Source organism: Dasypus novemcinctus, chromosome 11 (assembly GCF_030445035.2).
Source record: "Dasypus novemcinctus isolate mDasNov1 chromosome 11, mDasNov1.1.hap2, whole genome shotgun sequence".
Lineage (NCBI taxonomy): Eukaryota > Metazoa > Chordata > Mammalia > Cingulata > Dasypodidae > Dasypus > Dasypus novemcinctus.
The window spans coordinates 121,866,173-121,884,573 of record NC_080683.1 but is presented as its reverse complement, the minus strand read 5'-3'; the positions used below and the strand labels follow the sequence as shown (position 1 = coordinate 121,884,573).

Here is an 18,401-nt window from a genome sequence, read left to right as displayed (position 1 = left end):
GTCCAGCTCGTCTGTAAGGTCTAAAGCCCCTTCCTCCCTCCGTCCTCGTGTCAAACCCACCAAGAGGTGCAAAGAACTTGCACCGGGGCAGCTTCTGCATGCCGAGAAAACTCTGACTGGGGTGGGGTGGGGGGTGGAGAGCTGTGTCCCGCTGGCCGCTAGTGACTCCCCAGCCACCCACCTGGCCGTGAGGTTTCTGCTCCACGTGCAGGGAAGCAGATGGCCCCCCAGCCTGGACCCTGTCCTTATTCACTCCTTGCCCACTCCCACCCCAGCAACACCCCTGCCAAATAGCCAAAGGGCCTTGAAATTTCAGAGACAGCGTCCAGGCAGTGCGAGGTTCACCTGGGCACCACCTGCCTGGCTCTGGAGCCCTGGGGCTGCCTCTGGCTTCCAAATCCCTCCGTCTTTCTTTGGAGAGCAAAAGGAGCACGTTGCTGGGTGGAGGCCACCTGCCCCGTTCCCCGGTGACCTGCCCGTCTCCCCCTGGTCCCCCAGAGGGTTTGCAGAACAGGCACACCCAGAGAGCCCTGCGCTCCTGTCCAGTCAACACAACAGCCCAGGTGAGCGTGGGAAAGCAGGGAATGAGAGTGGGGAGCGTGGTGGCCAAGAGCACACGACAGTACTACCAGATCTGTAAGGCAGGGGTGCTGTCCTTCCCTGGAGACGGTAAAGTGGAGGGAGAAGACACGTGGCTGGGCCAAAAGAAGCCTGTGGGGTTCTCCTCGGCAGGACAGGAATCTACGAGCAAAGAAGAACCGAGAGCGCACGTCATTCCAGCCTCAGCAGCCAGTGGTGGTAAGAGCGCTAACGCCAACACAGCCGTGAGCAGTTACTTCATAGGCTACTAAAAAGGAGGGCTTTTTTTCTATTTAGTGATCATACATCCTAAAAATTTAGAAATTAAGGAAAATATATATTTAATACATTTCATATACAAAAAGTATTACATCTTACTAGACAAACACATTTACCAAGTACAAACATGAAACAGGCATTATCATTCCCATGTAAATCACTGGCTGCCAGCATTCATAGACTCTTCCTCAAAAACTAAACATCTCATAAAATGAAATCAATCCTGAGAAATTCTAGCTGTAATTTGCTCCTTTTTAAAAGAGGAGAGCTTCCACAACAGTGCCTCGGCTGTGTTGTCACTGAGAGGTGAGCAGACTTCCTGGAAAATTTCCCACTCCTCCAAAGTAGCCTCTCCTGGGTGTTTGCTGGGGAAGAGACATCCATCCATGAGGGAGTTCCAAGTGTCTTAACAGCCCCCATCCTCAGATCATCCCTCCTTGGGGTGTGTGTCAGGACATAAAGGGATCAGGCTTTTACATTTTTAAAAATAACAAAATAACAGCATTATATCAACAAAAGCTTAGGTTTCAGAATTGGAAAAGAGCCGGTTACACCAGGGCACTGAGAACCTGTTCTGTGTTTACCAACTGACGCTGTCAATAGCTCTCCCACCCATACCCTGAGCCTCACAGCCGCTGGGCTTAGGGCCCTTTTTGTTTCCATCCATAGAAACTTTCTGCAGACAAGACAGACAAATGGAGAATTTAAACTGCAGGGTGTAAAGTCAAGTCGAGGTTCACGGAGAGGGTCGTTCTGGGGTTTGGAGGGAGCAGGCAGGTTCTGCCCTCACAGTTAAACAAGGTGCTTCTCTGTGGAGGTGCCTCCAGGTGGCAGGTGGCCAGGTGTGCCCTCGTCATCCCCAAGAGCTGCCTGCTGCCACGTGGAGGCTCAGAAGCTGTCTCTGACGATGATCAGTGATGACTGTCACCAGGTACCTTCGGCTTCCCACCATGAGGGCTCTGTGATGGTGGACCTGCCCTTTAGAGACGGGCAGGTGCTCAGAGCAGCAGAGGTGCGTGCTTCTCCCTCCACTGCGATTCTGCCTCCAATCCCCCCCCCCCCCCACCCAGGCCGAGGGATACCTGCTCTGCCTTCACTCCTGGCTGTGTAGTGTGAATTGCCTCTTTTCTCTCAATCTCTGCTAATGGACCTGATCACAATATAATTCTAATCCTCTAAGAGCGTGAGGCAATAACTTTACTTTATGTGGCCCACATTTTTGATCATCTGCTTTTCTAAAATGGCCCCATCAAGGCTCATTCCCTCACTTACTCAATCCCAGGTTGGAAAATGTGCTTGGTGCTCGGTGGCTGAGGACGGAGGGGATTCGAGACAAATAAGATATGTGTTTTAGTTTGTCAAAGGGCTGCCAGTGCAAAGTACCAGAAATGGACTGGTTTTTATAAAGGGGATTTACTTGGGGTAAAAGCTCACAGTTCCAAGGTTGTGAAAAGTCCAACTCAGGGCACATCAGAGGTGCTTTCTCACCCAAGTCAGCTGCCACGTGCTGAGGCAAGACGGCGGCCATCTCTGCTGGAACGTACCGCCTCCTGGAGCTCAGCTGAGGGCAGCCAGGCACAGGGCCTGCCTCTTACCTCTTCTCTCAGGTTTGGCTGCTCCTCTTTCTTCCCAATTAAAGGTGTAAGTTACCAGGCAAATGGCTTCTCTCTCCCCGGGCCTCGGCTGCTGGAGCCTCTCCTTTCTGTCACATGGCATGATCCAAAATGGTGGAGCCACCATTTTACCCTGCCCTGTGAGAGAGGACTCCACGATCGCCTGCAGCCGCAGAAAGAGAAACCCCGAGAGGCTGGGAGAGAGGCCGAGGCTGGAATCATGGAGCAGCTGAAGCTCAAGCAACAAGGCCCCCGAGAGCTAGGCCTGGGGAGCAGCTGGAAGCTGAAAGAGGAAGGCCAGAAGAGAGAGGAGAGGCAGCGGGCACCATTACCCCACCACAAGCCTGCTCACCCTCAGGTGCCCCTCGGGTAGACAGCATCTTGGATGAGGCCTTGCCTCGCACATTGTCACTGCCTCAGAACTGGACGCTTTCACCCTGATAAGTCCCTGTTATAAAAGCTGGGGTGGGGGGAGGAGGGCAGAGCTTTCTTCTCTGGTGTGTTTCTGCTTTTTTTATCAGACCCAGCAAGAGACAGAGACTCAACCAGTGTCTCCTCACCGACGTAGTCCAGTTGAAAAGGTCTCCCGCCCACAGGAGTAGACCAGCCCACACACACAATCTTTCTCTTTTTTGGGATTCACAAAATAACTTCGAATGGCCGCAATGTGGTCCCAACCCAAAGGAGGTAACTGTTCAAAGAAAACAAATCTAAGACTACACACGTAAGTACAGTCAGATGCTATGGGCTCCGACGGATGCGGCGTTCGAAGCCTCTGGACCGTGCAAAGCGGAGGCTTGACGGCATTAAGGGTTAATTCTACCAGATGTGTCAGGAAGGCTTCGTTAGAAGAGAAGACTTGGGAGGTCAGGCAGGTGGTGGACAGGTGGATGGCAAGAGTGAAGGAAAGTATCCTGGGGAAGGGCACAGAGAGGCACAGAAAGCAGGGTGCATGGGGCCGTGCGAGTGGCACGAGGAGCCTGGCTAGAGCTCGGGGTGCAGCAGTGTCTGGGGGGAGCAGGGATCTGGGCCCAGGAGCACTCCCCGATTTCCAGCTGCTCCTGCAACCACGTGATATCATTAACCTAGGAGAAGGGGTGTTGCTAGCGGGAAGCGGCCTTCTATAGGCCTGAGCTCACTGTAACACCCATGCACACACAGTTACCCCCAAAGTTGAAGCCGAGGATGATCAAGGGTATCTTGACACTTTGCTCATATTCTCAGTGTTTTTTGTCATACGTGCGCCCCTAAAAGAGCATGCAAATGCTCAACTGCCTCCTTCACGCCTTTGGGTTCATGGGAATCGAGCATACATTTTATGCTCACCATGTCACCAATCTGCTAACACTGTCATCAATTTGATGAATTTCATCATCAGAAAATAAAGCATTTTAAAATAAGCAAATGGGGTATGAATGGAAAATGTATTCAATAGAACACAGGTTCAGTGGTCTGAGAGTTTATGCTTTTCTTGAGCACAGAGAGGGGCACAAAAGCAAGACACAGCCCATTGACAAAGCTCACAGAAGGGGAATCGTCACTGTTGTCGTTTCGAATGAACCTGAAAACATCACCACACTGTACACACCTTAAAAAGTCACTTACCCAGCTGCATCACGTCCACTCTGACCAGCCTCATGTCCCTCTCCAGGGACTTGGTATTTTTTAGGAGCTTCTGCTGGACGAGTCTTTCTTCTAAGTTGACATTGTTGGTGGCATTATAAACCAGAAGGGCCGAAACCAGCCACCTGGAGAGACATTGCAGACAGACAGCTGTTGGAGCTGCTGACCAGGTGGGTGGTTTTTCTTGGATGTGGCCGTGAACGTGATACTAGAAGGAGCTGAGAGGAAGACACGTGCCAGGCGCCCACAGACCTTCTCTGCTGCCACATAAATTATAATGCTAAAGCTATTTCAAATCAAATAGATTTTGTATGAATGCACGTGTATAATCCTACCCTGTTCGCACCGGTTTGGTTTGTCTTTTCCTAGGTAGGGTGTGCAACCTTCAACACGTGGTTTACGCTGGAACCTGTCAAAGTCTGGCCACTTGAGAAGATCCAAGACAATCACCAGGACTTCTGCCTTATCTCGCTGAAAAGGGCATATTGTTCAGTTACGATTTAGCAGCTACCCCAGATTATCCTATAGAAGAGCTTTCCCAACTTCATTTCTTTTTATGAGATGGGCTTGATAGTGCAATGTGGACGACTGTTTCTACCAGATAAGAAAGGGAGCACAAACCTTTGGGGTGGAAAAAATCCACAAAAATAATAGCATTTTATTGGACTTTCGAGAATCTGGGTTTCCACACATCAAATTATAATAATTAAGTATGCTGAATTTAAGTAATAATTCCTCACAATTCAAACTCCTCTAAATAACCCCTATGTGCTAGGGCATGGGATACAAAGACCAAAGAATTCACTGGGCCGTGGAGCGTAGCACTCGTGAAACAAAGAGCCTCTACGGGGCTCGGGAACAGCAGACTTAGAATAGACAAGGAAGGGCACGTTTATGTCTTGTCATACGAGGTTCTGGAGAGAAGCGGCCAAATCCTGGATACTCTGCAGTGCTTACCTCAGACATGCCAGGGAATAACAAGCATTAGGCAGCTAGAGCAGTGCTGGAGATTAAAGGGCTTTTAAAATAACTTCTTTCATCATGCCCCAATATGATAGATTTGCAGTGCTGAAAAATATCTCACGTGGCTGGTCAAGTTTCTGACCTACATTTTTCTGGGCCTGGTGATTCTGAAATTCCTCAAAGCACAGGTTAGTCTAGGGGGCAGAGCTAAAGTTGGTAAAAGAGTGAAGTTCGTATCACCCCGTTTTTCTACAAAAATATTTTAAGTAATATTTTATAGCATACATTCATAAAAGGACCATACTTGTGGCTAATTCTGCATTGTTTCTTCAAGGCCAAATATATATATATGTATATGAAAAATTAGACTTTTGACGGATCGTTTTACTTTTGAAATTAATTGTTAAGTGTTATTTACAAATATGGCACATTTTCTCCAGAATAATGGCAAGAGATTTTCCATCTCCATGAAAATATTTACAAGTACTTTGATAAGAAATAACTATTACAATATGTTCTGTAAACTATTATCCATGTGGTGCAGCAGGGCTGCAAAATGTGTTCACCGAGTGCAATGAGTGTGCCACGATGATGGGGGAGGTTGTTGGTGTGGGAGGAGTAGGGTGGGGGGATGGAGGGTATACGGGAACCTCTTATATTTTTTAATGTAACATTTTTTGAGATGTATATGTCTTCAAAAAAATACAATTTACAAAAATGATGGAGTGGGGGGTGGGGAGTGGGTTATACAGGAACCGCTTATGTTTTTTAATGTAATGTTCTTTGTGATCTATTAACTTTAATAAAAAAGTGTAAAAAATATATATATGCTCTACTATTGGCCAGCATTTAACAGAAGAATGTTATGGAATGGCTGATCTTGAAGGTTTATAGAAACAAAACCTGTCTACGGGAAGCAAAGAGATGGATCCTAATGCACCATCACTGCTTTGGGTTCCACCACCTTGCCTAATATGAATTTCTTTTCAACTGTGATCATGGCTGTAGTTGATAGCAGAAACCAAAACCATTAACTCAACGCTGAAGTAAAAGTAAATGACATTATTTTGTTCAGTGGAGGAAAAACTGTTTCCAGGGGAGAGCCAGAATTTTTTTTTAAAAGTCTATGGGTATCAAAAATAGAAATAGTGAAAGTACTAATATATTTGTGGTGCTAAAAAAAAAAAAAAAAAAAGTGAAACGTGTGCTATCCAAGGCTCGGTGAAATTTAAGAACCCCATGCCTGTAATAACTGTTTACCCTAGGACAACGTACTCTCCAGTTGTCACAATTCACTCGGAAAAGCTCTTTTATTTGAAGTGATCTACTGCTAGCTCTGAGCCCTATTTCAGGACGAGACACAGATATGTAGTATTTTAATACATTTTCAAACAGACTACCAAAAAGTATGCCTCCAATTGTTGTTAAGGATCAGCTTTGCCTACTCAGGAGCTGACGGCAGGGGCCTTCTCTTATATACTGAGAACACTCATGGATTGTCTGGGATACCCAAACTCAGTGTTCAAGAATCAGCATGCATGTTCAGTAGCCTTATCTGTATTTCTTTCCTCTCTCCTCCTAAAACTGAAACTGCTCTATGGTTATACAAAGTCAAAGTCTATCTGTTGTCACCATCAACCCTTCTTTGTTTGAATAAACCAGTCCCTGTGGCTTTGGTTTCCTGTTTGTCTGCTGATGGCGTAAGATAGCCTTATCTGACATCCCCGGTCTGTGTTAAGGGATACCATCCAATTGAAAGGGGAAGCGTGGAAGAAAGAGGAGTGTGTAGAACTAGTTGAGTGTGGTTTTGAGAAAAACCGTAAGAGACTCTAAAGGCTCATCAATGAATATAAAAGCAGAAGAGAAGAGGGAAAAGGGGGGCAAAAAGGCAACTAGAATAAATATTAAAACACCGCTGGGAGTTCACAGCAAAGAAGAACTAAAGGGGTGGATTTTCCCACTGGCATCATCTTAGCTCCTTCTCCCGACAGTTTTCTGAAAAATCACCCATGGTTTGATAGATCAGGAAACTAAGATTCTGTGAATATAAATGTCTTTCAAGCAAGAGCTTCTGAGGGGCTGACATTAATGATGGCAGATTTTAGCGTTACCAGGCAAGTTTAGAATCATGGTAAATAAGCTAAAAGGGAAGGCTGATCTCTACAGAGGTCTGCTGTTTGGTGATACCCAACCTAGGGTGACCCCAAATGCTAGGCCCTGTGTGACAGCTGCCCAGGTGTACCCATTATTCAAGGCTAAATACAATCCAGCTCTAAGGGTGGAGAAGACAGTGGCTGGACAGAGGAGAAAAATCATATCGCCCCCAAGAACACAGAACTGAAATGCATTACTTTGTTCTTCAGATCACAAAAGAAAAGGAACAACATCAGAAAATAAAAACAACTTCCCAATCGAATGGCTCAATCCAGTTTGTTGACTATAAATGACAATGACAGGTCTCAATGTAACTCTAAAAACACTGTTTTCCTAATAACGAATAGGAAAAAAGGAAAAAGAAGAAAACTCTGGTCGACTCTCACATAAAATTGCATTTTTATCTTCGAATAGCAAGAGTGCATTACCTGGAAAGAAGCACACTCTCCATCATGGTTGCATACACAAAACATTAAGTCAGACTCTTAACCCTAAGCAACACTCTTGAGAACTTTGGCTTTTCAGCTGATTTTTTTTTTCTGGAGATGCAATATGCCATCTCAGCACAACTAAATTTATTCCATATAGGAGGTTAGAGTATTTTCCACTTTTTAACACTCCGAACAGCTGTCCCTTATACACCAACTAGTAACACATGGTGGACTTAATCCATTAAGTTACCTGCCTAAGTCACAGTGCTGATATAAATTTTAAAATGGGAACTTCAGAGAATTAGCTGACTATTTTGGATGTGAAAATACCTACTACCCATGTCATTACATGCATGTAAGTCCGTTCTTCAAAAGAAAGCTGCGGAAGCAGATATGGCTCAAGCAGCTGAGTGCCCGCCTGCCACACAGGAGGTCCTGGGTTTGGTTCCCAGAGCCTCCTAAAGGAAAGCAAAACAAGCAATGAGCAGACAACAAGCAAAAACAGCAAGCAATGACCAAAATGAGCAAAACAACCAGCAAACAATCAGCAAAAAAAAAAAACAACAATGAGCAGACAAGGGAGCCAACTCAGGGGAGCCGATGTGACTCAGTGGTTGAGCACTGGCCTCCAGCATATGAGGTCCCGGTACCTCAACAACAACAAAAAAAGAAAGCTGCAACTATCTTTTCTTTTTTTGAGACTCTCTTTGAAATTTCAAATGAGGAAATCAACTGGAAATCTTAAAAATAATAATTCATCCACTTTAAAAGTTTCCACTTCCGAATTATTCATCATCAGATGTACATTTCTACTCAGTTTGTTATATTAGGGTTTCAACTATAAGAAAAAAGTAAGGTTCCTTTGTGCTAAACAAATAACTAAAATGTGGTACTTCATTAAAGTTTTCCCTCCTGTCTCACTGTTTCCATTTTTCTACAGGTCTTCAAAACCACAGAGCGAGAGGAAGGACAGTCAGCTTTCCGTCAGACACGCTCAGCAGTACCTTGGGCTGTTTGCAGTGCTTCTCTTGACTTTGATCTTGTCTTCTCCAGTGCTCATTTGAAGGCTATAAATACAAATGGATGTGGGCTCATTAGTTTCACCCTCCACCACACCATCAGCAAAACTTGGGGAGGAAAAAGAAAAGGTGGAATGGACATTGTAAACCAGCATTTCCAAACGTGCTTTCTGAGTTCTTTTGTGTGACAGATGCTATGGTCCATGGTCAAAGTGGCTCTAAGGTCTAAGCAGGGCAACTGTATACCCCTGCAGTTCCCTGAAGATCCACAATGCACAGCAGAAGGATCTGAGAAGTCCTAGTAGGAAAACACCCTGTTTATTTCGCTTACTGACATACTTTCTGAACTTATTTGACCATTCAGTTCCACGGTTCCTCTTGAAGGGTTTATGGAATGCACATTTAAGGTTCATGAAATACACTTCAGAAAACTTTAATCCAAGTCTAGAACTGCAAAACAAGATACAGGGGAGGATATGTGGACAATATTCCCGGGGATTCACTGGAGGATTTAAATAGAGGAATAGAAAACAATAATTTTGAAAAGTTAGATTATAATAGACTGCAACGATCCTATCTCGTAGGAGAGTGGCCTCCACGCCAGAGTGCCCACGCAGGCAACCAGGCCGTCATCCAGATGAGAAAGTAACCAGACTTGGATTATATTTAATTATCCCTTTAACTTTTAGTACATTATAACACATTGGTTTGGTAACACATAGACAAGTTACATAAAAATACCAACACCTTTTGTGCAGTACATGCTAAATTTTCAAAAAAATGATTGGGATCATTGAATTCTATTCTGTAGCCCTGAGGTTTTCTGCCACTTCTGAGAAATGACATAACATAGACTCCTTTCAGAAGGTGGTGAAAGGTGGTCTCCGTGTATGTATGACATTGGGGTGTGTGTATGTACAGGAACAGTCAGGGAGGGACCCGTGGGTCCGCTCTGCCATTTACCTGATATTAACCACATAAACAGTGTAGCTCCAATTCTGGAAGGTTGAGTTGAGCTGGAATACACAATGGAAAAGGGTGAGTTTGGAGAATGGCTTCTTATCTGAATCAAGTTTCTTCCCTCCCAAAAGATAACTTGCTATTGAAATAAGACCCTGGGAAAATCCTGGAGCGCAAGGCAGGTCAAAGGAAAAGATAGCCGTGACTGGGTCCCTGCGTGCCAGGAACTTTATAGCTGTTATTTCTTCAACTCTCACAAGAACCGATGAGACAGGGATTGAGTCCCCATCTCAGAGGTGGGGAAACCGCACTTTGCGACACGGCAGAGCTCAGCTGCAGGGCAGCCGATTCCAGGCTGGAAACCAAGGCTGTGGCTGGGAACCCAAATCTTCCTTGGCCTCGCGGTATAATGGGCCCTCACATTATCCACAAAACTGACAAACCAAATATTTTCAATATTAAATATAAAATTAAGAAATGTCTTTTTAAAAACCGTGTTTAAAATGTTTATAAATAACAGTAAATCAAAATACCTGTACAAACCCATTTCTGTTTATGTGGCACTTTTCTAACTGCAGACCAGGTTCTTATCCTTTATGCAAATGCACCTTACTTATTACACACACATTTATGTATTTCTAATAAAAAGTCTCTGCCTTTCAGCAAGATCAGTGGATCTGACTATCCAAAAAGCAGAGTCTTTCAAGTGTTTCCGCTCTGTTATTCCAGATTTCCAGAGGTTAAACGATGAAAACAAGAAAGACGTTTTAGAAGCTCACTTACCCATTTTGCAGCCTTGCTCTGGACTTCTGCCTCAGGGTGATGAAGGATGTTCTGAATCACTATGGAAATCCTGTAGACAATTCCATCTGTCCATTGGAAATGGGATTTAGCTCACTAATTATATTTTCAAAGTCACATAATTATTGTACAATTTAAATTCACAATCACATTATTTCATACAATTGAAAAGAAACACCCTATATATAGGTGCAGAAAGTTGCTGAGACATTTTCTTTTATGCTCATTAACCTTTGCAACTTCTTACATTTAGTTATACATTAGCTTACTCTTACAGAGAATCCATTACTTTTAAATGACCACCTGCACACTTTTCTTCAGACTTTTAAAATTCTATAGATTTTCTGATATCTACTGTCCATAAAACTGATGATTTTTAACATATAATCTGATTTCTTATACCAAGCTATTACCCTTTTTTGTGCTTTATAAAGAATGATGAAAGAGTTTGAGATGCAGAAACTTGAATGAGATGATGGGCAGGCATTGACTTAAAAATAAAAGAAAAAACAGGCATATTCATAATTACTCCCCCTAGCTTCTTCTTCTCCCTTTAGAAATTCTCCTTTCCCCAAAACTGAGTTTTATCCTGAAGACAAAAGAAATGATTATTCTTTCTCCAAAGGAAATACATTATCGGGATGATAAAAAAGATTTTCAAATGTAATCTGATTTATGACATGCCAGTGTCCTGATGTTGGGACAAGATTGACATTTGTACGATGGCAAATAAATGCTTTAGATGGTTTCTTCTTTCCCTTCCCAATAAGCTTTTACTTCTACTAAGACAATACATTGGTTATCACCAGTTTTTCATCAAAACTCCATAAATATGGTCATTTGTACTAAAGTGGAGGGGGAAAGGACTTTCTAGATAGCCTTTAATTGGACTTTCACTTTAAGAAGAAAACTGTATGTGTTAAGAATGCTTTTTTTTCTTTTTATGGAAATCCTTAAAGTAGTCTGATAGTATTCTTTTAATGAAAATTAAGCTCCCCAGTCAGAATTTACTAAATCTCTCCAGAATATGTTATAGGGCACTTTTCTAAAAGTAGCAATAAGAAAAAATACGATTTTAAAATATGATAAGATATAGAGAGAAGACATGTTTTTGAATCTCCATTATTGTCAATCATCTTTCTTCATGATTGTACTGCAATTAGTCTCAAGTAAAATCTGCACAGAAGAAGTAGAAGTACACCATTAAAACAAGGGCAGAGAATAGATTAAATGAAAATTGTGGAGAGGCGCCAGAAAAAAAATGTGAAGGTATACCTTTTGGGAACTCCCCAAAAAACCCAAACACAAAATGTGAAGGTCTATCTTTTGGGAACTCCCCAAAAAACCCAAACACAAATTCCAGTCCCACTAGTAAAGGAGAGTCATGCCAATAAAGAGTCTGAGACTCATGTTAAATTACAGGAATCACCGCTCCCTGGTGTTATATATATTTCTGGTACAAGTCCAGCGACAGGTGAGTTTAATTGATGCAGATTAAATCATTTCAATTTCTACAACTCCTCAGGTATTTTAATGTCCTTGATATTATATTACTTTTAATAAATCCTCCTGAACAAAAATAATATTTGGAGGAACATCTTCAAAGCAAACGATGATGTCTTAAGGGGGAAAGCTCTTTATACTTTAGATTTCATCATATCATATCTTGAATATTCTGAATGAGAGGAAACTGCGTTTGCAGAGGTCCCAGATGCCCTTTCAGGATTTATGGACCCTGTGGTGGCCACTGAGGCTGGCTGAGTCCTTGGAAAGCTACCGCTAGATGGAGACCTAACGCATGCTTTGGGTAATGAGGCGATTATTCTCCCTCTCGAGAAAATACTGTGAAATCATGCTTTTAATCACTGACACTTCTGAAACTTTAAATGCATCCAAACTATGAAGATATTATCCTTTAAACTTCAAATGTTTCCTGTCCCACTTTTTCCTTCAATTTGTTGTTTTTATGAGTGAGAAAGACACCCAATGAAAGAGATCGCTAAATCAATTTATCAATGTCATCCTCCCCCTGGAGTTATATTCCTTACAGCAAATTAAATGTTTTCATCTTAAATAACTTAGCATCTTGTAGATTCTCTCATGCTATGAGTAATTCTCATGTAGTCTCTCTTTCAGAAGCCCCGAATGAGGCATTTTAGAGATGGAGCCAACAATTACTCAACAGTCTATTTTTTCCTACTTATTTAAAAATTTAGATAATGCATCCAATCATGAAAAATGTCCAAGAGTAAATCATCCAAACAAGAGACAATGGCCACAGGAGGGGCAGAGAGCAGGTTTGGGGACTGCAGAAAAAGAACTGGCTACATTAAGCATTATCACTGGAGCAAATGCACGATGAAGAAAAGCTGACGCTTATCCCTGCTTTTCAAGTCATCAGAGCAACCGAGTATTTCTTCTTCTATAGATGTGGTGGCTCCTGTGGGGTCTCAAATAAACATTATTCACAAGTCTACAGCTTCCAGAGGCTGTAAAAGATGTATGCACTGTCCTAGGGAGGTCACTTCTACTAAGAAGAATCCATAATAGACATTTTTTTAAAAAACAATTTCAATATATATCCATTTTCCAATTGGATAAGTTATAGTCATGTAGAACCTCAACATAGAAATCAATGCCTGCCATCATCAGTTTGCGATCAAAACAGTTTTCTGTGGAGCTCTCTCCAATCAATCTTTCCTTTTTTTATATTCAAGGGTATGACCTTTATATTCGGAAAGGTAGGTTTTGAAATCTATGTTCAAAAAGGGAGATGTTAAATATTAACTAAATATTACTTTAGATTTGAGATTACGATTTTAAGCTGGTGATGGGATTAGAACATGATTTGGAATGGAGATCATAATTCCTCCAAGAGCTGTACTTGGGAATGTAATGGAAAAGGCACAGAGTTTCATCATCTGTGGGAATATCCATATATCCTAAACTATATGTTTGTGGAAAGCAGCCTGAAAGATTTTCTTAGTATATAATCTGAGATATCAGATGAAAGCCCTATTGAAAATAACAAGAGGACTTTACAGAGAAAAATGGGAACATTTAATAAAAGTTGAAGAGAACAGCTTCTAGAAATTGGCAATATAAGTGAAGCTTTTTGAGCGAAGCTTGAATGATGACCTTCATACAAAGTAGTTAGCTGTACTAAAATTGTACCCCGAGTCTTCAGTTGTCAACAGTTTATTTCTCAACTAAATTTTATCAAGTCATTTGATAGAGTTAGGTATTTAACAGGAATGTTCTTTGCTCCTTTAGATTTTTATATGCATATGTAGCATTCTTAAGGTTTTCTATATTATGATTATAAATTAAATTACCTTTTATAGAAAAATAAAATTTAATGGATGTATTGAACAAATATATGTGCTTTTGAAAGAATCTCATTCTCAAGGTCTTTGATAGTTCAGAGTTAAAAGGATTAGATGAAATAGGTAAGAGATTTGGCAGTTGAGCCTCTCTTTCCTACAGTGAACAAAATGGGATTCTCTAATGTAGCAGTTGTGAAGTCTGAGGTTTCCTTCATCGCTGCTTCCCAAAGAGCAAGTGGGATGCCAGGAAACACAGTCACACACCACTGCTGACACATGTAAATGGCATCTGACGATCCCATACAGGACTTTGATCTTTATTCACAAGATAAGAAAGTCATTCTGAAATTATTTCAAATCTGATCATATTGAAGAAAAAAACTCCTAATTAGGCAATAGTCTGCCTCTAATGCTTTGTTCCTCTCCCTTTATGAACAATATAAAAGCTCTGGCTAGCAAAAGAGGAAATTCAGTAACATCGTTTTCATTGTATTTCTTTTCACTTTTACTTTCTGATTTGTAAGTAGCACTAGTTTCATTTTACAATCGTGATATAAAATTTCCCACCTAAATAAAAATATTTAGGTAAAGTGGTACAAAAGTCTGAGCCCATCCTTTGGAGCCTGTATCTATCACATGATGACCTTTGGATCTTTGTAAATGCTAGAATGAAATATCTATCACGCAATGTATGGACTGGATGCTGTATTTCTCTGCTGTGATGGAGATAAGCCATTTGACCTGATGCTAACATAGCTCGCTTTGCCAAAACTCCGATGCTGGCTCTGACGCAGAGCGGGATGGCTGAACAAGGCTCTCTTCAAGAATGCCAGCCGCGACAGGACACGACGGAGTGAGTTAAGCTCCGCTCCAGCACGTCAAGGGCTCTGCGGCACCATCTGAGCGTTCTCGGGCAGCAGCGCTGCCCGGTCCTGGAGGGAGAAGGCCACAGAGGACCTTTGTGTGCTCACACAAAGAGCGAAATACTTATTTGGAATTATAATATTCCCATCTACTGGCTGGAGTCCATGTGAAATATGCACTGGAAACTTGAGTCGCCGCTGCCTTCTTGGGGCTGCCGGAGCTTGGCTGGTCATAAATCTCCTCGGTCTGACTGCCGGAGTAACCACAAACACTTCCCTGAATCGATGTCTTTATAACCCTAATGAAATTTATATCTACGCTGCATGCAAAATATTCCCTACTTCCAATTTAAATTGTCCTTGCAGAGGAAGTTGCAAAGCCAGAAGAAAGCGGGAGCTCTGGGGGTTTCTTTTCTCTGGGTCTGGGGGCTCCAGAACTGATGGCAGGAATGCGCATCCCAGGAGCTAAAGAATGGGGGCTGAGAAAATCCCTTTGTTTCGAAGGCCTCGTATTGGAGAATACTGCTGTATTCAAGGCAGTTTTGTGCTCCCCTGATTGGAATGTCTCTTTATTAGAAGAAACTGACATCACTAACTCTGATTTTCCAAAAAGCTATGTATGCAGCCCATGGAGGTGGTGGATTAAGTAATGACTCTTACATTATATAATGGCTATAACTGAAAATCACAAATAATAGAAATAGAAATGGTTACATGTGGATGGGGGACAGGAAGTGTCGGGAATTATGTGAGTGTAGGCCACTGAAAAATTGATTTATGACTTAGTTGATATATAACCCATTCTAATCACTATGTTTGAACAGATAAAAAGAAAGGGCAAAGTATTACCATGGGAATTGATTTAATTGTCACAAATGCTTGAACATAAAGTTGACGTCAGTGAAAAATAAAACTACTGAAAATTATTTAGCTTTTTTGAAACTATACAGTTAGTTTCCTGAAGAGAATCATCTGACAACAGACCATGAAATACTGCCATAGTTTTTTCACAGATCTCTATTATAATGCAAATTAATTCTACTTGGTTAAATGTCTTTCTCTTAAAACTTCCTTTGAAAGAAACTTTAGTTAAAAGTACAGACGAATGATAATGAAAGGGTAACCATTCCAATGGCTACAAGAGAGTCAAGTAATATCTGTTCATTTATCTCCCTAGCCTTGCAAAAATACAAATGTCCCTATTGGCCCCAAATGTCTTGGCTAATGGACAAACTGCTGGCACATCAGCTATCCTCACCCTTAGGATACAATTTCTTATCACATCAGACACATTACAAATATAGAAGGTGGTGGTTTCTTACCATTGTTTAGTTTATCAACTCTGCTAGTAAGTGGCATGTTAGTGGAGAGAGTAGGTGCTGTAGCACTAGCAGAGTTTACAGTAGCTGGCAATAAAGACGAGAGAGATGTCATTTTGCAAGGAGCACATGACAGTTAATACAGAGGCATGATCTACAATTAATGCACGGAATTATAAGAGGGGGATGCAAACCGGTTTGACACTGCATATGGCAGACTGCCAGGTTATGATGCACAGAATGAAGCGACGGTTTCTACAGCGCATGAAGAATCCGCTCACATGGCCTTTGCCGCCATATTGCCCAAAGGGCCTGGGGCTTACCCAAAGGTCAGGTGTGTCACCTACAGACAACGACCACACAGCAAATTACTAGACATTTCTAGAAGGCAGTCTCCCGAATTTATAAAAAGAGAAGCTTCTAGAAGGCCATCTGTAAGCATGTAACAACTTGGCAGTGTCTAAACTGAGTCAGTCTGCTTGATATCTGGAGACTAAAAAAATTAAATCTCAGAAGAAAATATTTCTCATCTTGAGCAAATAAATGCAAAGAAAATAAAAGAAATGGACTGAAACAACCATTTAAAAACACGGGTAACTTTTTAAAATTTAAGCTTTTTTTTTTTTTTTCCCCGGCAAGGTCAGGTCTTACAGGAGAGCTATTTCAGTGTTATGCCATGGCTATACTTTAGATATTATTGCTCAGAGATGATTCATCTTATGTCATTCATAAAATTCATCTCAGAGATGAAAATCTTACGTAACCCTTTGATAATATCTTTCTAAGGGATTCTGGGAGAGCTCTATAAGTAGTGAAATACATTACACACAAAGCTTTAAGTAGTGAAATAAATTACAAACAAAGCTTTCCCTAGGTTTATCTTAGGCGTACATTTGCATTAGGCATACGTTTATATGTACAATCGTCATTCGTAATGCATCAGTGGTCATTCGTAATGCACCACTCTTAATGTTAAAAAAGGATTACCTACATTTAGAACATGTGATTATGAAAGAATGACATTCCAAAGGCTCTTGATAAAACATTCAATGGCTTGTTCAAAATATGCATCCTTACATAAAATATTTTTTCATTCCTAAGTAACACATCATACTTAAGAATGAGAAATCTTTTTGGAAAGTCTTTATTTTTCCTTTCAATGATCACTCAGTAATGTATCTCTTAATGCAAAAGACATAAATGAAAAGGAAATGCTTTCAGTCATTTAGGAACAGGGAATAAAACAGAACCTAACCGGGCATCTGATCCTTTGACCCAAGGAGTCAGTACTATAGACAACTTAGATTAAATGGGAAAACAAAACAAAACAACACTTAGGCTCTTCAACTCACAAGAATGTGTTCTGCCTTTTTTTCCCCTTCTATTTCATATAGTTATCTTAAAACTACACTGAGCTGATGGAAAGAAATTACATGATGACATTTTCATAGGAAACTGATTGATAATAACATCAAAGAAATGATATTTCAGAAAGGAAACCAAATATAATAATGAGTTACACACCCTCCCCAGTTGCCCTCCTCCCACACTCAAGCTACCGAAGAGAGCTGAGGTTTCCTGGTTTATCCTCACTGCTGTGTCCTGCCCGCTTCGAGCTCAGATCTCTGAACAAGAGAGTCGGCTTTTGCAAAAGGCATGTCACACCTTTTAATGGCATAGAACACGCTATTTCCTAAAGAAACAAAATAATTATGTCGTTGGAACGGTGGCCACAGTATAACCCACATGCTTCATTATAATGGGTGTAATGAATTACATTATTAATAGTTCAATATGCTCTTTTACCCTGTGATTTAAGGCATATGGCAAATTGTAAGTGGCCACCTAGCCTTGTCTAAAGCGTAATGGAGAAGTCAACACTTCAGATGCATGAACGCCTAGGACAGTATTTATACTGGACCGCGGCAATATGCTTGAGAAGGAATGGAGGAGAAAGCACGAAACCATCCCTGCGTTAACCAGCACGCCACCCTGCGCCTGTCAGAAGTTCAGAGCTCCTGGCCACGGGCCGCCTAGCCGGTGGGTGCCTCTGCCTCCTCGTCCCTGCTGAACCCCACGCTACCGACCGCCGCAGCCGGGGAGGCTTCCTTTTGGCTGCTTGTGGCTTTCCAAGGGAAAATTAAGGTAAAAATCACAAGGATGCCCCCTAACTGATCCAAATCACAAAGCAGGAAGAGGGGACGCCTGCGGACACGTCGCCGCTCCCTACCTTGGCAGAGGGTGCCCAGGTCTGCGCAGGTGGCCAGGTCCACTTCCGGCAGGGTGCCCAGGTTGGAACCTTTATGGGAGAGAGAGAAGGAGGAGACGGTTTGCTTTTGGAGAGAACAGATTAAGCCAAGAAAATTGCACCCTGAGGCTGGGCACTGGACGCAGCCCTAGAGGGGTCCCCAGGGTTACCCCGACATGGGGAACGTCTCCCCCGCCCTCGGTGCCCCAATTTCCTCAAATGT

At 42.1% G+C, this 18,401-nt stretch overlaps 1 protein-coding gene across 7 annotated transcripts in view; it reads right to left on the bottom strand.

Moving 5' to 3' along the window:
- ADGRG6 (adhesion G protein-coupled receptor G6) overlaps positions 1-18,401 on the bottom strand; it is a 130,937-nt gene that overhangs the window by 41,165 nt on the left and 71,371 nt on the right. For 4 of the 7 annotated variants that reach the window (XM_023586964.3, XM_023586963.3, XM_023586962.3 and 1 more), the window contains exons 5-11: positions 18,161-18,229; positions 15,934-16,017; positions 10,405-10,490; positions 9,625-9,677; positions 8,647-8,709; positions 4,077-4,219; positions 630-741 (exon numbers count right to left, since the gene is read on the bottom strand). In XM_023586964.3, the coding sequence (XP_023442732.2) occupies positions 630-741; positions 4,077-4,219; positions 8,647-8,709; positions 9,625-9,677; positions 10,405-10,490; positions 15,934-16,017; positions 18,161-18,229 (610 nt within the window). The remainder of the gene's footprint in view (positions 1-629; positions 742-4,076; positions 4,220-8,646; positions 8,710-9,624; positions 9,678-10,404; positions 10,491-15,933; positions 16,018-18,160; positions 18,230-18,401) is intronic. The other 3 variants (XM_071218693.1, XM_004452023.5, XM_071218692.1) reach the window with 1 other exon arrangement.